Genomic DNA, 19312 nt, shown 5'->3' with positions numbered 1-19312 from the left:
CATGTGTCACTCCTGTTTTTTTAAGGGGCAACTTGTTGGGCAGATTTGAAAGCTCCAGTTCAGTCCTGAGTCCCAGCTTAACAGTTCTGTTACTATTTTGAATTCTTATGAGTTAGGAGACCTTTTCTCAGCTGATGAGTTCTCTGCTGAGTGCCATATTTTATTGCTGGCCATCTCCCTGCACTATAAAGTATCTGAGAGAGATGAGCATTGTGGTCTTGCTCCTCTCGAAAAGATGTATAAGAGTGCACTACTTAACAGTTTCTGATTATTTTATGCCAAGCTACTTACCCATTAATTGCTAAGTGCGTGCCAGCCTTGATATTGTGCACATTCATCATATGTTAATTCTGCCAACCACCCACCCGACAACTGGAGCAAAACTTTGAATGCACAATTACATCCTGCACATACTGAGCCTTCCTCATCCTGGCTGCCCTCGTTAAGTTATTGATCCTTTTCTGTCATTGGGACAATTTCCTTCTAACCAGCCGTAAACTCCTGACCTTCTTGGCTACCTCTCCTAGGCTGCACATGTCTGGCTCAGCTTCCTCCTCTTACTGGGGTAGGCATCAGCTGCTCATGTTGGTTGGTGTCTACACAAAGGATGGCTCTGAGGGAGTGCTTGTTGAATCTAGGTGCTGGTTTCGCCCTTCTCCCCTGCCTTTCCCCTTGCTCCAGTGACAGAGACATCTCTGGAGGGAAACATGCAACAACTAGACAACTCCTCCATGCAAACAAGGTTTGGAGATAGCAGAACTCAAAATAAATTGTATTCACTGTAGAAGCCTGCAAACCGCTCATTGACAAATTATCCTGCACAATTTGAAGCATCCTGTATTTGCTGGGTCCCCTGCCACTACTGGCTGTGAGTTTGTTCTAGTGCACAGACAGTGACCGCAGAAGTTGGACATCCCACCCTCCAACACTGTTTGCGCAGAATGAAGGCCTCAAACCTGCCCTGAAAATTAACAAGCCCCAACTTATAATTTATTGGGCATGTTCCGAAGGCGGGTCCAGAAATCAAAAGGCCATCGACTTCCAAGTGCAGAACCCACCCTTGCCTCTCCAGTTAATTGTTCAGCCCATGGTGTGGGTCACAAAGCTGTTTTTATAACTGCCCCTTCACCAATGTTGCCAAGATTCAAGGCATGTGCACAGTTATTCTGATGGTGGAAATATCACTCATGGCATACCTGCAATTCTAATGTCATTTGTGTTCATTAATTTGCATGTTTGTAGAAAGTCATGCAAGAACATTAAATATACCAGTTATGGCCTGATAGAGAATTACTGTGGGTAAAACACGACCATTTAAAATACAAATATATTGCCTCACGGTGCTGAGGACGCGGTTTCAATCCCAGCCCCGGGTCACTGTTACAGTTAGTGTGGAATTTTCACATTCTCTCAATGTTTGCTTGGGTCTCACCCCCACAACCCAAAGATGTGCAGGCTAGGTGGATTGGCCACGCTAAATTGCTCCTTCACTGGGAAAAAAAATAATTGAGTACTCTAAATTTATTTTTTAAAATGATATTGATTACTAATTTGTAATTATCTTCATATCTACATACGTTAATTATTCTTGAAAAGTTACTTATTATTTTCCAACTACGAATTAAGTTTGCTCTTTTCCAATTTCTAGTAACACTTGGTTGATTGTGCATTGCTTTTTGGTTCTCTCATTGAACATCCCAATTCTACTACATGCTGACACCTAACCTGGTCAAATACAGACACATTCATTCTCCAAGCTGGAGTGACAACCCAACACTGGAACCTGCAGTCCTGTGGCTTGGAGCCAAGCCTTCCTTCTGCTGTCGCTACCACAATTACATTTCAGAGCTATTATTTACAGAATGCTGCATCGACAAAATGCTGTATTTGCCAGACAATAAAATTAATTAGAAGCTGCAATGCAAAGTGAAGATATTTTGTTCAAACTTGTAGACGAGGATCGTGTTGAAGAGAAAATAATGGAAATAAAGCATATAAAATAGGCATGGTACCAATTAGGAATTTAAATACATCCTGATGATACAATATCCACGGTTACCTTTTTAATTCTCAGGAGACGAACATCCTTTCCTGCAATCTGGTCTGAAGTGAACTGGAATATAATTATATTTTTGATTAATGTTGTGCCACTTACTGCCATTTCAATATGGTCCCTGCATTCATAATTCTTCACACAAAGGCATGACTTATTTTTCAAATTGATCAAAATAAGCAAAGAGTTTTATGCCAATAGTAAAAGAAAACAGCTAATGCATTAACCTCCTGTCACATCCATAAACCATGTCCAAATAATTTGATATTCATTCTCTGACTGACAGATCTGCATTAATGTGGTCCGTAGCATACAAGGGGCTATATTTTAATTTCATTATCATTGCTGTTTAATAATGCAAATGACAATATTTATAATCCTTCAATGATGATACTATTTAGTTGCACGACAATTGTATGCGGTGTTTTAAATTGCTTCAATAACAGTAATGAATGATCTTTGTGCTATGCCACACTTGCTATATTGAAGGTGGCAAATGAAAATGTTATCGCCTTGCTAGCTTTATTAAAGCTCCAACGCGAAACGCTGGGTGGGATCTTACCATATTTTTTCAAAGTGTCAGGCTCAGACTGGAAACCGGCGTGTAGCTCTCCAGTTGCACAGACCAGTTTTCTCTCTAGACCTTAAGCCTCTCTGAGTAAAAAATGAGTGGGCAAGATTTACGCTGTCATTCCGGCGAGGAGGGAGGGGGGGGGGAGGGGTAGTGTCTGACAGAGCCAGCAAGGTTGGCTCCGCATACTCAATTCACTTACTTCAACATACTCCACAGAGATCAGGGCACCCATCTTGAAATGGCGCCCCAATCAGCACTGAAATGGAACTCTCCCCAACCACCCCAGCACCATGGCGGTTTCGGGGGTCCCCCCCCTCCCGAACCAACGGTCAGTCATTGGACGCTCCCCCACCCCCTGCACGCCGGCGATACTTGTGCAGTGGTGGGGGGAAGTGGTTCCTGATGATTATCGGGGGAGGGAGCTCCCGATCATTGTTGGGGGGGTTGGTGCCTCCAGTGATTTTCTGGAGGGGGGATTGGGTATGAAGTTCAGTTCTGATCGGGGCGCCCTTTAAAGATAGCACCCTAATCTCTGGAGCTCGATGTTGGTTCTATCAGGTCCCGCCCTGCCAGCGTGATGGAGTAAACCTCACACTCATTTTTTAATTTTTAAAGGGGCTCAAGGTCTGGAGTGAAAGCTGGTCTGTGCGACTGAAGAGTTACACACAAGTTTTCAGTCTGAGCCTGAGACTTTGGACGGGATTTAACTAAATGGGAACAAGGGCAGCACGGTGGCGCGGTGGGTTAGCCCTGCAGCCTCACGGCGCCGAGGTCCCAGGTTCGATCCCAGCTCTGGGTCACAGTCCATGTGGAGTTTGCACATTCTCCCTGTGTCTGCATGGGTTTCGCCCCCACAACCCAAAGATGTGCAGGCTAGGTGGATTGGCCACGCTAAATTGCCCCTTAATTAGAAAAAATGAATTGGGTACACTAAATTTATATTAAAAAAAACTAGATGGGAACAAAGTCCCATAGCGAGTGCATTTAGCCGCATGTTTCTTGGCACACGCAGCTCCGAGAAACACAATGCTAAAAATGGCACATGCTTTAGATAGGGGGCCTCAGAGAGGAACTTGCTGCTGAGGCCACACATAGCCCTGTTGTGGGCACTGAGGAGCTCCGCACACCAGAACTCCTCAGTGTAGTGAGAGATTTAAATGGCGTCCTAGTCTCTGGAGGCCCTGAAGTGACCCCCACAAGCCCAAACGCACTATGGGAGGGTCCCCTAGACCCTATGAACACCCATGCAGGGCACGCCTGGCTGGATCACTGCTCAACAAAGGCAACATGGCAAATTGGCAGCATCAACCTGGCACCCATGCCAGCTGGCAGTGCCAGGGTTCCAGGCTGGCAGTATCAGGGTACCACCCTGTCGAATGGGCATAAACCTGGAGGCCTCCGAACCCCTGGGAGACCCCCACGAGTGCTGTTCCGTCTGATCCCCGTTTGTGGAGAACAGTTTATTTTCCCAAAAAATATACTTTATTCATAAAATCTATAATAAACATTACAGAACATTTCGAATTGTCTTGACTGTACATTTCCATCAAAGTTACACATTCACTTGACTTTCTTCCATTCAATTGGGATGACATTACACACATATCCCTCTTTAAGAATTCTTTCTTAAATATTTACATTGTCATGTTTCTTTTATACATTGGAGTGTTAATGACCCAGACCGAGAGGTTTTACACAGTTACCAGCCCCTCGGTGTACATTTGCTGGGAAGACCTTACACTGTGGTCTTTCCCCATTGCGCCTTGGGGGCAGCTGCCCCAAGCTTGAGTGCATCCCTCAGCACGTAGTCCTGGACCTTGGAATGTGCCAGTCTGCCACACTCGGTCGAGGACAATTCTTTGCACTGGAAGATCAGCACGTTTCGGGCAGACCAAAGAGTGTCTTTCACCGAGTTGATGACCTTCCAGCAGCAGTTGATGTTTGTTTAGGTGTGTGTCCCTGGAAACAGTCCGTAGAGCACAGAGCCCTGTGTTACAGAGCTGCTCGGGATGAACCTTGACATCTCTCTCCAGACGTTCTTTGCAAAGGCACAATCCACAAGGAGGTGGGTGACCGTCTCATTTCCCCCACAGTCACTCCGAGGGCAGCGTGCAACGGTGCTGAGACTTCGGGTGTGCATGAAGGATCTGACAGGGAGGGCCCTTCTCACCACCAGCCAAGCTAGGTCTTGGTGCTTGTTTGACAGTTCTGGTGATGAGGCATTCTGCCAGATGACTCTGACAGTCTGCTCAGGGAACCATCCAACGTCCTCCACAGTCTCCTTTTCCCTGAGGGCCTCGAGGACATTATGTGCTGACCACTGCTTCATTGCCTTGTGGTCAAAGGTGTTTTTCTTCAAACATTTTTCCACGAGGGACAGGTGGTACGACACGGTCCAACTACTTGGAGCATTCCGCGGCAATGAGGCCATGCCCATCCTTCGTAACATCGGGGAAAGGTAGAACCTCAGTATGTAGTGACACTTGGTGTTTGCATATTGGGGGTCCACGCACAGCTTGATGCAGCTGCACACAAAGGGGGCCATCAGAATGAGGGTGACGTTGGGCACGTTCCTCCCTCCTTTATCCAGAGATTTGTACATGGTGTCCCTTCGGACACGGTCAATCTTGGATCTCCAGATGAATTTGAAGATGGCCCGGGTGACTGCTGCAGCGTAGGGTCGGGTAATGGGCCAGACCTGCGCTACATACAGTAACACAGAGAGTACCTCACACCTGATGACCAGGGTTTTGCCTGCAATGGAGAGGGAGCGTTGCTCCCACCAGCCCAGTTTCTGTCTTACCTTGGCAATGCGCTCCTCCCAGTTTTTGGTGCACGCCCCAGCCGCTCCGAACCATATCCCCAGCACCTTCAGATAATCTGACCTGACAGTGAAGGGGACAACGGACCGGTCAGCCCAGTTCCCAAAGAACATGGCCTCGCTCTTGCCGCGGTTTACCTTGGCTCCCGAAACCAGTCCAAACTGGTCGCAGGCATTCAAGAGCCTGCGTACAAACGCGGAATCGGAGCAGAAAACGGCGACGTCATCCATGTACAGGGAGGCCTTGACTTGCATGCCTCCGCTGCCTGGGATTGTCATTGCTTTTATACCCGGATCCTTCCTGATGGACTCGGCAAAAGGTTCTATGCAGCACAGGGCCGAGGAGAGTGGGCAGCCCTGCCTGACTCCAGATTTGATCTGCAACTTTTCTGATTCCCACCCATTGATTGAGACTGCGCTATAGATGTTTGTGTAGAGCAGTTTGATCCAATTGCGAATTCCCTCCCCAAACCCCATTTTGAAGAGCACATCCATCATGTAGGTGTGCAATATTCTGTCAAAAGCCTTCTCCTGGTCAAGGCTGATGAGGCAGGTGTCCACCCTCCTGTCCTGCACGTAGGCGATCGTATCCCTGAGTAGCGAGAGGCTATCAGAGATCTTCCTGCCGGGTACAGTACAGGTCTGGTCAGGGTGGATCACCGACTCCAGAGCAGACCTGACCCGATTGGCGATGACCTGGACGAGAATTTTGTAATCCACATTCAACAGTGAAATGGGTCGCCAATTTTGAATTTCTTCCCTTTCCCCCTTCTGCTTGTAGATGAGGGTGATGATGCCTTTCCTCATGGATTCTGACATGCTGCCGTCCCGAAGCATACTCTCGTACACTTGCAGCAGGTCTGGGCCCATCCAGTCCCACAGAGCCGAATACAACTCAGCCTGTAAGTCGTTGCTTCCGGGAGTTTTGCTCGTCTCAAAGGACTTGACGGCCTTTGTTAGCTTGTCCAGAGTTAGCGGTTTGTCCAGGTTTTCCCGCTCGCTGTCGCCCAAGACCTCCGTGATAGACGACAGGAAGGTCTGTGAAGCAGTGCTATCTGTTGGCTTCAGATCAGACAGTCCGGCATAAAAGGATTTACTGATCCTCAGGATGTCAGACTGCGATGACTTTACAGAGCCATCAGTACTGAACGGCATTCGCCTGAGGTCTCCGAGGTGAAGGAGATATATCCCAATGCCTTAGGTACCTCGGGAATCTGCACATTAAAGTGAGACTAGCTGTCTCACTTTAATATGCCGATTTGCTAAAAAGTGATCCCACCCACAATGGGGCGGTTTACATCGCTACATCTCGCAAGGCGTTGTGAGCCGGGTAGATCCTGTGAGCAGTGTCTCCTGGTTTCTGGCAGCCATGTTGGGCTGCGGCAGGCTGCTTTTCGGGGCGCAGCGTGGCTGTAAAATAACGCCTTTGAAAAGAATGGTAAGACTCTGCCCAGAGTGTCAACCAATCTCCTTGAAACTCTCTCTCTCACACATATATCTCCAGGTTTTTCACTTACAAAGGTTAAGGGCACGATCTACTGGCCGCGATGTACCAGAATGGGGGTGTGATGCATCCGGTAGGTGCTGGGAGAGACCTCCCCTGGACTTCCTGACAGCATTTATGCCCCGTGAGATAGAACATAGAACATAGAACAGTACAGCACAGAACAGGCCCTTCGGCCCTCGATGTTGTGCCGAGCTATGATCACCCTACTCAAACCCACGTATCCACCCTATACCCGTAACCCAACAACCCCCCCTTAACCTTACTTTTATTAGGACACTACGGGCAATTTAGCATGGCCAATCCACCTAACCCGCACATCTTTGGACTGTGGGAGGAAACCGGAGCACCCGGAGGAAACCCACGCACACAGGGGGAGGACGTGCAGACTCCACACAGACAGTGACCCAGCCGGGAATCAAACCTGGGACCCTGGAGCTGTGAAGCATTTATGCTAACCACCATGCTACCCTGCTGCCCAGGGTACCAGATCTAACCAGATCTCATGAGACTTTGAAATCTGTATCGAGAATACAATGCAATGTTGGGATCCAGTCTCGCAGAGTGGATTCGGCTGAGAAGCTGACTTTCCTCTGCCTTCGCTAGATCAAATGGCCACCCACCACCTACCGGCCTCACCGAGGAGACCCCAGCCAGGTGTCGTTCAGTACTGCTCCCCGTTTGGAAGGGTACCTGGGGGTCTCCCAGATGATCGGTGATTGGTCTCTGGCCAGGCTAGCACCCTGACACCGCTGGTGCCAGCGGGGCACCTTTGCACTGCCAGCCTGGCACACTGGTTGTGCCACCAATATGCTAGCGTGGCATTTGCAGGATGCTTGGGTAGCACTGCCAGAGTTCCATGCTGGCAGTGCCAAGGTGCCATGCTGCCATTGTGCCTGCACCGGGATCAGGCCCAGGGGTACCCTGTCCATATGAGGTGGAGTGCGGGAGGCCCGAGGACTATCCGGCATATGAGTTGGGGTATTAGGGGGCGGCCGGGCAATGGGTCAGAGGTTCATGAGATTGGGGCACCATTTAAAAATGGTTCCAGATCCCTTCCTGCATTGAGACACTCTACTTGTCAGAGCTCCTCAGTGCTGAAAATGCGACTAAGTTCTGCCTAGATAGGGCATTCTCCGCTGTGGCATGAAAACAAGACAGAATGCTGATAGATAGCGGGTGGTTCTGGGAGCGATTACACTGTTTTATTTTGGCTAGATTGTGCCTTTTGAATTCCCTCAAGGCTAGTCCAACTCAGGCTGCCTCAGTGACTGCACAGCTCTCAAGGTTTTAAATTCATCTCAAGGCACTCCCTTCCTCTGGATTTATGAGTCTGCACTCCAACCTCTATTTATTGGTGCAATTTCAGCTCTTTAATAGCAGGCTAGCTTCAGGTTGCCACCACTACCCAATGATTTCCCCGAGCTCCAATCACCCCAATTACATCAAGGCATAAATGGCTCCCAAGGCTTCCTCTGAGCCCTATCTGCACAGAGCTATCAATCAGCTACTGGAACTTCTCCGAAGCCACAGATAACAGAGCCAGCTAACAGCAACACTTTTGCTGCCTGGACCCTGCTGACAGCAGCATATTTTTGGTAGACCTTTTCACCTGTTACAGAACAGTCACTCCCCCAGAGAACACTCACATAAATTGAAACCTGAAAACCTTCTTCAGCTCCATCATCTGTTGTTGTCTTACAAGGCTCAATGAATACTATTAAACTAATTGTAGCTCTAACTTCCAAAGCAAAACAATTCTCTGGGCTGCATTTCTTTGCAAGCAGGTAGAGACCTTGGCCACGATCTTGAGCCTGCACTCGACGTCGGAAGGATCAGCGGAGAGGACGGAACATCTCATGAAAATCAGGAAACCCAATTCTCTCTGGAGAGATTGTGTTTCCCGATTTTCCCCGCCCCCTTGCCGGCAATGTCCAGAGATTCACGTCCACAAAAAGCATGAACCTCATTTTAATAAATGTTAGCCTATTCCCATGTTGGAAGCTGTCCTTCCCACCAAATGATCCCCCCCTCACTAAATATTCAATAGATTTGGCCAGGCATGAGGCAGTCGAGAGGATCCCTCTGGACATGTAGAAGGGGGTAAGGGGACATGCCTGGGCAATGCCCTCGTGCTGTCATGTAACAGGTTGCATGGCCAGGTTGACAATGCCAACCTGTGCCAGACAAGTGCCTACCTGTGCCAGAGGCGGTGCCAAGGGCAGTTTGTAATGGGAGCCCGGGGGGAGGGGGGGGGGGGGGAGCTGCATTGTTGTGTGATCGGTGGGTTGGGGTTGCCAGTGATGAATGTTGCCAGTGGGGTGGTGGAGTTGGCAGCGATGAATGTCAAAGTGGGAGCCCAGATACCGAGGTGATGGGGGCTAGGGACCGTTGGACTGCAGTGTTAATGGAGGCACTCTTTAAAGACGGTGCCCTGATCTCTTGGAGCTGGTTCCTGGCCTGCCCCATCAGAGTGATGGTGTAAACCATGCCCATTCTATTTTTTGACAGAGAGGTTCAGGATTCCATGGGAAAACTGGTCTGTGCAGCTGGAGGGTTACACACCAGTCTTCTGTCTGAGCCTGACATTCTGGTAAGACTAGGCCCTTCATCTCCAATTCCCCAGCTAGGTAAGCCACCTGTTGTTTCATTATCTTGCCTTTCCAGCAATACCTTATCTCAACATGGCCCCAAACATTGTTTTTGGCCCCAATCTTTCTGAGCCGCTTTTCAAGCCGCTTCAATTGCATTTATCCATTTTCTGCAGTTACATTTTATATATACAAGAACTAAAAATTACACATTAATATGATTACCATGACTGGGTATTTATAACAGCATACTTGATTATCACCGAACACCCATTGTATTTAATACCAAATTAATAAGCGAGATTTGGAGAGAACATTCACAATGGTTTAGACAAAGTGGCATCACAACAGGTTTTGGTCAGTGATGAGTCTTCACATTGAGTAGATTTATGATGTATATATCAATTTTATTGCCAATGTTGGCTCAGGAAATGAGTCTGAACTGAATGATTTAAAGTTTGCAATACGTTGCAAGAGGCACTGTTTCTATTACCGTAGCAGAAACATCTGAGCTGTTTGCAATGGTTTTAAAATATGTTTTAAACACATTGGGAACTTTCTGCATAATTTAGCCATGTTTCTATAAATGCTCCTTGCACACACCTTGCAATGAACTGACATGTTTCCATTCATTTAAATTCAAATTCATTTACCCTGCCAGAAGCAATGAAAGAGATGGATGCATCATAAAAATAGATAAAGGGAAAATTTGTCACTGGCCAAGTGCTGCTGCCATGTCATTCTGTGTGAGATATTATTTATGCCTCACCCTCCTCCCTGTAATGATTTAACTTCCATACAAGCAAGATGCCAGTGAATAGCAGCAAACAGCATTGTTTATTTTACCCATCTGTCTGATGTTTCCTCTCCATTATCCAGACATAAGTGCTGAGAACAGGTCTGCTTTTGAAACTGCTATCCCTATTGTGAACAGCGAGTCAAAATAAAGTGACAATTGAACCTGGCACTTTCCGCTATAATGAACAACAGAAAAATACTTAAACAAACTGAACTCCCTTAGCAGTCAATGTTGACCCATTTATACATAGGTGAACAGAGATAATCGAAACAACCGTGGACCACATTATCAAACTGGAGCTGGATTCTCCGCTTCCAATGGCGAAATCGCGATCGGCGATAGGGCAGAGAATCCTTTTTGACGACAATATTGGGGACGGCGCTGGATTTCACATTCTCTGCCCCTGAAAAGCGGCGTACTCTAGGAGTATGCCATGCTACGTATCCACGGCCTCACCATTGCCTGAGGCCCACCCCGCGATGCTCCGTCCCTGACCGGCCGAGTTCCCGACGGCGTAGGTTACGTGTGCTCACACCGTTCAGGAATCTTGCATGGCGGCTGCAGACTCAGTCCGGCACCACCACAGTTGGGAGAGGCTGATCCGCGGGCAGGGAAAGGTTTTCAGTCGGGGCTGGGGGAACTGTGGGCGGGTGGTCCGGGGCGTGCGAGCGGCCAAAGTGGGGTAATATTTTTGTGGTCCGGGTCCGTGGGCTGAGTCCGCCATGAAGCAATGCCACATTTGCTGCAGGCCGCCGCCGTGCACATGCGTGTCCACGGACCCGGAAATGCGAGTTCTACGCTGCCTCCCTACTAGTCCTCCAGCAAAACGGGGAATCAGTGGCCGTTTTGCATCAGTTTTCCTGGTGTAAAACACCACCATTTTCGCACCGGCGTGGGGACTTAGTCTCCCAAACAGACAATCCAGCCCCTGGTGTGTGGCCCACAGGATTCGTCAATATATTTGTTAATTTATTATTTGGATGTGGAAAAAGAGAATACTTTTATATGTCAATAGCCACATTTAGTTTATTTTTTACTTGCGCAAAAGTGTTTGGATATCGTTTGGTACATCTTTATTAGGTCATAAATGCAAAACTGCTAGACTACTTTAACTTAATGATCAGATATCTATCATCATTATCCAGAAACAAACATTTGTTTTTGCTCAATTGGACACTGGTACATGGAAATACATGACCAAAAATTAAAGGGCAGGATTTTCAGTTCCGCCTGACGCTGAATCCCCCGACAAGGCTGGAAAATCCCAGCCAAAGAATTTAGAAAATCTACACAGTTGGTTTCTGTTTTCCCAATATGAAGTGAATGTCCTCTTGCTGTCGAGTTACCCACCATATACATCCGATACCTAAAGGTTTGTTGTTATAAAGCATTATGTAGTCGAAGGAGTAAATGGGTTTTCATGAATGACAATTTATTTTTCAATGAGGAAGTCTTCAATAGACATAACTCCGTTTAACAGAACTTTGTTTTATCTCATCGCTGCATGAGTCCTGATGTCTGCCCATGGTAGATATTGGGTATTGATAAAGAGTGGTGGGCAGGATCGCCTGTTGCCCCTAGGTTGGCACAGGAACTATAAAGAGCCACAGGAATTTGTACAGGGTCATAGATTGGCATGGAGGGTATGAGGGACCATGGGCAAAGAAGCATGGATTGTCTTGGAGGGTACGATGCACTTTGGCAGGCATTTATATGACATGACAGGGCATGGGTCAGCATGGATGGAGCATGGGGATTGTTTGGGAGTGTTGAGAGGTGATGTCTTGACACACTGCTAGAGCTTTAAGGCAGGCCTCCATCCATCACACTCTGCATCCAGTAATATCCTCACTATATCCAGGGTCGCCTGCCATGACTTGTAATATAGCCTAATGCCAAATACACCCCCAAACCAAAGACCTGGGGCTAGATTCTCCGGTTCCCCAGCCACATGTTGCCCAGCAGCGTGTAGTTCACTGGTAGCGGGATCCTATACTTCCACCACTTTTCAATAGGATTTGCCGCTTGGAGACCCGCAGGTGGGGGCTGCGCTGCTGGCGGTAAAATTCAATTACAATGCTTGAGACGTCTGGCTCTGATGTCTAGCCAGCCATTTTTCAAAGTTAGGCTCAGGGAGTTGGGTATTCTTCCAAATCTGTGCACATGATACACAGATGAAAATCAAAACCTTCTTCTCTTCAATTACTCTTTCCAGTAGTAGTTTGGTATTTTTTTGCTGTAGTAACTCATTTCTAGCTTCCAATTAGCTGCATTACTTACCATGGAATAAGGATCAAAGTCCTCCACGTACTTCTGGAAGCCCTGAAGTAAGAAGAAACCATGCCAAATTACTTTTCACATTACTTGTTGTCATTGTCTCAAAAACTGTTTCTTTCGTGCAGGTTTAGTGACATTGCATATCCACGTACTATTCTGACTGATTGATTTTTTAAATCACACTAAGTTTTGTAACTGTAAATATCATTTCATCACATTCCCATTAAATGGCACAACCATAGATTTACTTTACTTATATTTTTATACACAATGTTTTCAGGAAATTTGACTTATTTTCTCTATTAAAAGGCACATCAGTTGTAATCAAATGTAATAGTTCCAAGAGAGATTGCAGAATTGTTTCTCCTGTATATGTATTGATCATTCCTTTGATTCATGATGGGAACTCTCAGGATCTGAAATAAGATACAAGGATAGCATTCTATAGATTGAAAATATTTCACTTTATAACAGGAGGGCAACATTTGCACTTATCTTACAATGTGCTGTAATTCCACCTGACAACCAAAGGCAAGGGCATTGATATCCACAGCTCCATTTGCGACACAACATTTGCAACCAATCAATCTTTCAAGACAAACTAATTCATCTCTGCATTAGACAATTTGCCTGCCTCAATCAATGTTTTATGAGCTTATTGCTGCCAATACTGTGTTTTTTAAAGATTGCATTCCTGCCTTTCGTATGGGTACAGTTTATAAGGCCATCTTCCACGCACAGTACCTTTGTTTACATGACAGTAAGACATTTTCTCTTTTGTGGGATTTGACAATAAATAACGAGCTTGGAAATAGTTTTTTTTTTGCATGCCAACCTTATCTCCTCCTCTCCAGAAGCGGTTTCCATTGGGTGTGAGCCATACTTGAGTAACTCTCCCAAGTGATAATTTGTCAAGTTCAGCAACAAGAATATGCATTTATACAGCTCTCGACCTGTCAGAAACTTCACAAAGAACTTTAAAAAGCTGTACGGTTTTAAAAAATGGTGTGCCAAAAACATTCTAAACCATAGCTAAACAAGGAGGTCAAGGACAATATAAAACAGAGGTGAGGAGAACTACTTCTCACAAAGGTTGTGAATCTGTGGAGTGCGCTACCCCAGATTGAGGTGGTTGCTGGGACAGTAAGTCAGTTTAAGGCGGAGTTAGACAGATTTTAAATTGGAAATGGACTGAAGGGTTATGGAGAACGCGCAGGACGACGGAGTTCAGGCCATGATTAGATTAGCCATGGTCATAGTAAATGATGCAGCAGGCTCGAGAGGCTAAATTGCTTGCTCCTGCTCCTCGTTACGATGTCCTAAGAAATAACTATTCTGTCTAATTCTACCTTCCAGCTCTTGGTTTGTAGCTCTGTAGGTAACCTCAAGCAATCTGCCGTTCTTGATTAATAAGGGGATTTGTTGATTAATAAGGCGATCAGGAGAATGGGGATGAGGAACATATCAGCCAGATGGTGGAGCAGACTCGATGGGCCAAATGGCCTAATTTTGCTCCTAGATCTTATGGTCTTATGGTATGTTGGACTTCATAGCGAGAGGATTTGAGTATAGGAATAGAAATGTTTTACTGCTGTTATTTAGGGTGTTGGTGACGCCACACCTGGAATCTTGGGTTGGGTTCTCTGTGCGTTGACGCCGAAATGCAATCGGCCAGAGAATCGGCTCCGACACCAAAATCGTGACCAACGCCGGTTTCGTACTGAATCAGCATTCTCCGGGCCCCCCCAACACGGCCCGGAAGTACAGTACGCATCCCATTATCTGCCCCGATGACCAATTCTCCGGAGCCTCAGCGATTCTGCGCCTCGGATGGGCTGATTTCCATGTTTCTAATGTCCTATAAAAAATTGTGATGCTGGCGTGTTGGCTGAGGCGGCTACAAGAGGAGGTAGGAGGTGGCATGGGGGGGACAGCGGGCTCCCGGATTGGACACCTGTCGTACTTTCTGCAGGGGGAGGGGGGGCCTGCCAGGACTGGGGAAGGGGCGGGAACGGGGAGAGGGGAAATCTGAGCAGTCGTGGTACCCCGACAGGACAGGGGCTTTGCTCCATTACGGCGGACATCTCGCTGGCCACCCACCCCACAGCAGCGGGCTGCAGAGGGGCAGATGGCAGCAGCTCAGGCTGGAGGGCTGGCTGCCCAATAGGATGAGATGGAGGAGGAGGAGGAGGTGGTGCCAAGGAGGTGCCGATGAGGCCACGCATCTACCGTGACCACATGTCCTTTGAGGACCTCCCGGACCGGGCAAGCAGGAGGAGACTGCGAATGAGCAGGGAGACTGTCAGGTATATCTGCCACATGATGGCACACCTGGCAGTGCATGGGGGAGGACACCCGCTCTCAGTAGTTGACAAGGTGACGGTAGCATTGAACTTCTACGCGACAGGATCTTTGCAGTCGCCGAGTGGGGACCTGTCCGGCATTTCCCAGGCATCGGCTGCACAGGTACATCCGTTACAGACATCCTGTGTGCCCTTGCGGACCGGCATATCCAGTACCCAGTGGACAGCGCCCACCAGGATGCTCTGGCAGGCAGGGCCGGCTCAAGGTACCGGCAACTCGGGCAGTCGCCCGGGGCGCCATGTGCTAGGGGGCGCAATCAAGGAGTGCGGGTCCCGCGCATGCGCAGTTGGGCCGGTGGCAACCAGCGCATGCGCGGTGGCCGCCCTCCCTCAGGCCGCCCCGCACAAACATGGCGGATGGATCCAGGCTCGCCGGTGGTCACTCCGGCCCCCCCCCCCCTCGGGCCCCCTCCGCCACCCCCTTCCCCCCTGGCCTCCCCCGCCCCGCCCCGCCCGGCACTGCCCCGGCACCGCCCCCCGGCCCCCCCCCCCCCCCCCCCCCCCCCCCCCCCGGTCCCGGGCCCCCCCCGGCCCCGCCCCCCCCCCCCCCCCCGAAGGGCGCCGAAGTTCAGCTTGCCCGGGGCGCCAGCAACCCTAGGGCCGGCGCTGCTGGCAGGGCTTTGCTGCCGTTGCCCGATTACCCCGGGCCCAGGTGTAATCGATGGAGTGCATGTCACCCTGCGACCACCGGCGGATAACAGGCTGCTATTCAAGAACAGGAAGGGGTACCATTACATGAACGCTCAGGTGGTCTGTGATCAACAGATGCGGATCCTGCACGTCTGTGCCTGGTACCTGGGCAGTATACATGACTCCTTCATACTGGCACAATCTGTGATCCCCGACATGTTCGAGGAATACCCCCCCCCAATCTGCGGACCTGGTTGCTGCACAACAGGGTTTAACCGTTGCGGTCGTGGCTGATGACGCCTATACGGAGGCCACAGACCGATGCGGAGCACAGCTACAATGATGCCCATTGTGCGACCAGAGGTGCTTCGGGGTCCTGAAAATGCACTTCAGGACCACTCTGGAGGGGCCCGGAGGGTCAGTCGCACTGTGGTGGCCTGCTGCATCCTGCACAATATAGCCCAGCAGAGGGGCAATGGGCTGGAGGAGAATGAGGGGCAAGGGTAGACCTCGTCAGATGAGGAGGATGAGGGGAAGGGGGACAATGAGTGGGACATGGGACTTGGCCACAGGAGGCCGCATGGCGATACCGCCAGGACCAGTGGGCACGGGACACATTGATTGAGACATGTTTCACCAACTAGGGATGTTGCCTGCAGGGGCACGGACACCACAAAACCGCACCCCTTCACCACCGAACACCCTCACCTCCCACACCACCAACCACCCTCACCTCCCACACCACCCAACCACCCGCATACACACCCCCCTCTGTTATACATACCTGCAGCACTACGAGCTGGGGGCACTGGGTTGGCAGTGACAGCGGGTCTGGTCCATGGGATGGAGGATGATAACAGCCCACTCAGCGATGAGCTCCATGCTCAACAATGTCTGACTTGTGTCCACAGTAGCACTTTCCACCTGGGTGATCACTGCATGCGACCTGACCGTCCATCACACGGTCCTGTTGAGTAGCTGGGGATAAAGTGATGGGGACGGTCGGGGGAGGGGGGCTACAAGCTCCACCCACTGGCCCTCACTCGTCCACCACCCCTCACCCCCAGTGGCCATCACTGACCACCCCACCCCACCACCCATCAGACAGAGCACCAAGGCTGGTTTTAACGGTGTGAACGGTATTTAATGTGAACAATTATATACTGTCTGTGTCCCAGCCCCTGTATCTAAGCTGTGTTCTGCACCCATGCCAACTAAACTAGTGTCTAATTTTCTAGCCTTACAGGCCCTACCACTACGCCTTTGTGTTTCTCCAGACGGTACAGAAGGAATGGAGGCGGCCTGCTGTAATTCCTGCCCTGCGACGAGGGTCCCCATTGGCGCATGTCTCCTGGGGTGACTGGCCTGGATGGGCCCGGCTGCTCCTCCGACATCCCGGGTGGCGTGGTGCCACCCTGTTCTGCCTGTTGCTCACCAGATGTACCAGGGACAGGAGGGGTGGGAGTCCGAGGTGCTGCGGTGTTCTGGGACTCCCCTTGCAGGAGTCATCGGCACAGGCCCCATCACCTCCTCCTCCCTCGGGGTGCCCGATGGGCCCCGGGCTTCTCCATGGGACGGGGGTGAGAATGGAGCCATCCCCCGAGGCCCCACCACCACCTGCCGCTGCCAGTCCTGGCGGCCCGCTCTGGTAACGACAAGGGTCTGAACGTTTGCGGCCATGGACCACAGGGAGTAGGGCATCTCCGTCTGGGAATGCAACACCCTGAAGGTTTGTGCCACGTCAGCCAGTGTGTGGGCCAACTCCCTCTGTGCCATAGAAGACAGAGGGTAACAGTGGAAGGGTGTTTTTCCAAATGGAGGTCTGTAACTAGTGGTGTCCTGCAGAGATCAGTACTGGGACCTCTGCTCTTTGTAATATATATAAATGACTTGAAAGAAAACATAGCGGGTCTGATTAGCAAGTTTGCGCATGATACTAAGAATGCAGGGGTTTCGGATATTGATGAAGATTATCAGAGAATACAACAGGAAATGAAAAAAAAAGAAAATCACTTATTGTCACGAGTAGGCTTCAAATGAAGTTACTGTGAAAAGCCCCTAGTCGCCACATTCCGGCACCTGTTTGGGGAGGCTGGTACAGGAATCGAACCGTGCTGCTGGCTTGCCTTGGTCTGCTTTCAAAGCCAGCGATTTAGCCCAGTGAGCTAAACAGCCCCTCACAGGATATAGATAGGCTGCAAAATTGGTCAGAGAAATGGTAGATGGAATTTAATCCAGACAAGCACGAGGTGCTGCATTTTGAGATTCAATTCAGGTGGGAGCTACAAAATAAATGGCAGAACCATCAGGAGCATAGAGACACAGAGAGACCTGGGCGTGCAGGCTTACAGATCCTTAAAAGTGGCCTTAAAACAGGTGGAAATGGTGGTAAAGAAAGCATATGGCATACTTGCCTTCATAGGATGGGATATCGAGTATAAAAGCTCAAAAATTATGTTACAGATATTCTGTCACTGTTAACGTAGTGCCACGGGTCATATGGGTGTCTCCCCAGGGCATCCCCTAGGTACCCTCTGGCCCCAGCCGACCCATCAATGGGATGGCCACACTCCAGCGCAACCAGTGCCATCTTGTTGGCTGGGCTGAGTGTGTGTGGAGAGTGGAATGCTAATATGTGGCTGCAGCTAGTTAGCTTCTTGAGTGGCAATCTGCCACCGTCCTTCATTGGAATCAGTCATGTTCTACGTGGTGCTGGTGCTAGCTCATTAGTGGTTCCTGAATTGCTCCGGGGCGGTGCTAATTTTTCTGTCATAGAAGTCCACCGATTTAATCCTGACGTCAACACTTGGTTTTTGAAAGGGAGTATCCCTCCGACTACCTTTAACATTTTTAGTTGACAGTGAATGATGGGTCCTCCTCTTGGAATTTTTCTTCTTTGTTGGAAAATATCTATTCTGAGATATTCCTTTAAGTGTTTGCCACTCTAATGGCTATCCCCTAACCATATTTCCCAGCTCACTTTAGGTAGCTCTGTCTTCATGATCTGATAAATGCCCTTATTTAAGTTTAAAATATTAGTCTTGGATCCACCCTTCTCTCTCAAACTGAATGTAAGTTTCAATCACGTGAAGATTGCAGCGACAGAAATGAGCCCCAAAACTCTTTGCCTAAGCTACCTTTGCTCATCTGATTTTTCCAGCCTGTATGTAGATTAAAATCCTCACGATTATAACCGTATTTTTCTAACAAGCTCCCATTATGTCTTCCTTTAAATCTGTCCCACCATGTAGTACGTTTAGGGTGCCTTTACATCACTCCAACAAGTGACTTCTTGCCTTTATGATTTCTCGGGCGGGATCTACCGGTTTTGTTGCGCCCGTAAAGCAGCGCGGTGCAATGCAACCGGTACGCCACGCTAAATGAGATGTAACATGATCTTGTGAGATATCGCGATGTGAATCCTGCCCATATGGGCGGGATCATTTTCTGGTAAATCTGCATATTAGAGTGAGACAGCTAGTCTCACTTTAATATGCATTCCCAAGATCTAACCAAGGGGTGGGATCTAACTCCCTCGCCTTGAAGATCTTGGGTGAGCGCCGTTCAGTTCTGCTCTCCACAAATGGGGACCAAATGGAGTGGCACTTGTTGGGGTTGCTCTGGGGATTGGAGGCCTCCAGGTGCATGTCCTCTGGGCAGGGTGGTATGCTGGCACTATCCTGGGCACTGTGGCATTGCC

The 19312-nt window shown here is 49.1% G+C and overlaps 1 protein-coding gene across 4 annotated transcripts in view; it reads right to left on the bottom strand.

Annotated features, from left to right (window-relative positions):
- ush1c (Usher syndrome 1C) overlaps positions 1–19312 on the bottom strand; it is a 352756-nt gene that overhangs the window by 68971 nt on the left and 264473 nt on the right. For all 4 annotated transcript variants that reach the window (XM_038807797.1, XM_038807794.1, XM_038807795.1 and 1 more), the window contains 2 exons: positions 12623–12664; positions 2060–2113 (listed from right to left, as the gene is read on the bottom strand). In XM_038807797.1, the coding sequence (XP_038663725.1) occupies positions 2060–2113; positions 12623–12664 (96 nt within the window). The remainder of the gene's footprint in view (positions 1–2059; positions 2114–12622; positions 12665–19312) is intronic.

The sequence above is a fragment of the Scyliorhinus canicula genome, chromosome 9, assembly GCF_902713615.1.
Source record: "Scyliorhinus canicula chromosome 9, sScyCan1.1, whole genome shotgun sequence".
Classification (NCBI taxonomy): Eukaryota; Metazoa; Chordata; class Chondrichthyes; order Carcharhiniformes; family Scyliorhinidae; genus Scyliorhinus; species Scyliorhinus canicula.
The sequence above is the reverse complement of the archived record's forward strand: the minus strand, read 5'-3'. Positions and strand labels throughout refer to the sequence as shown.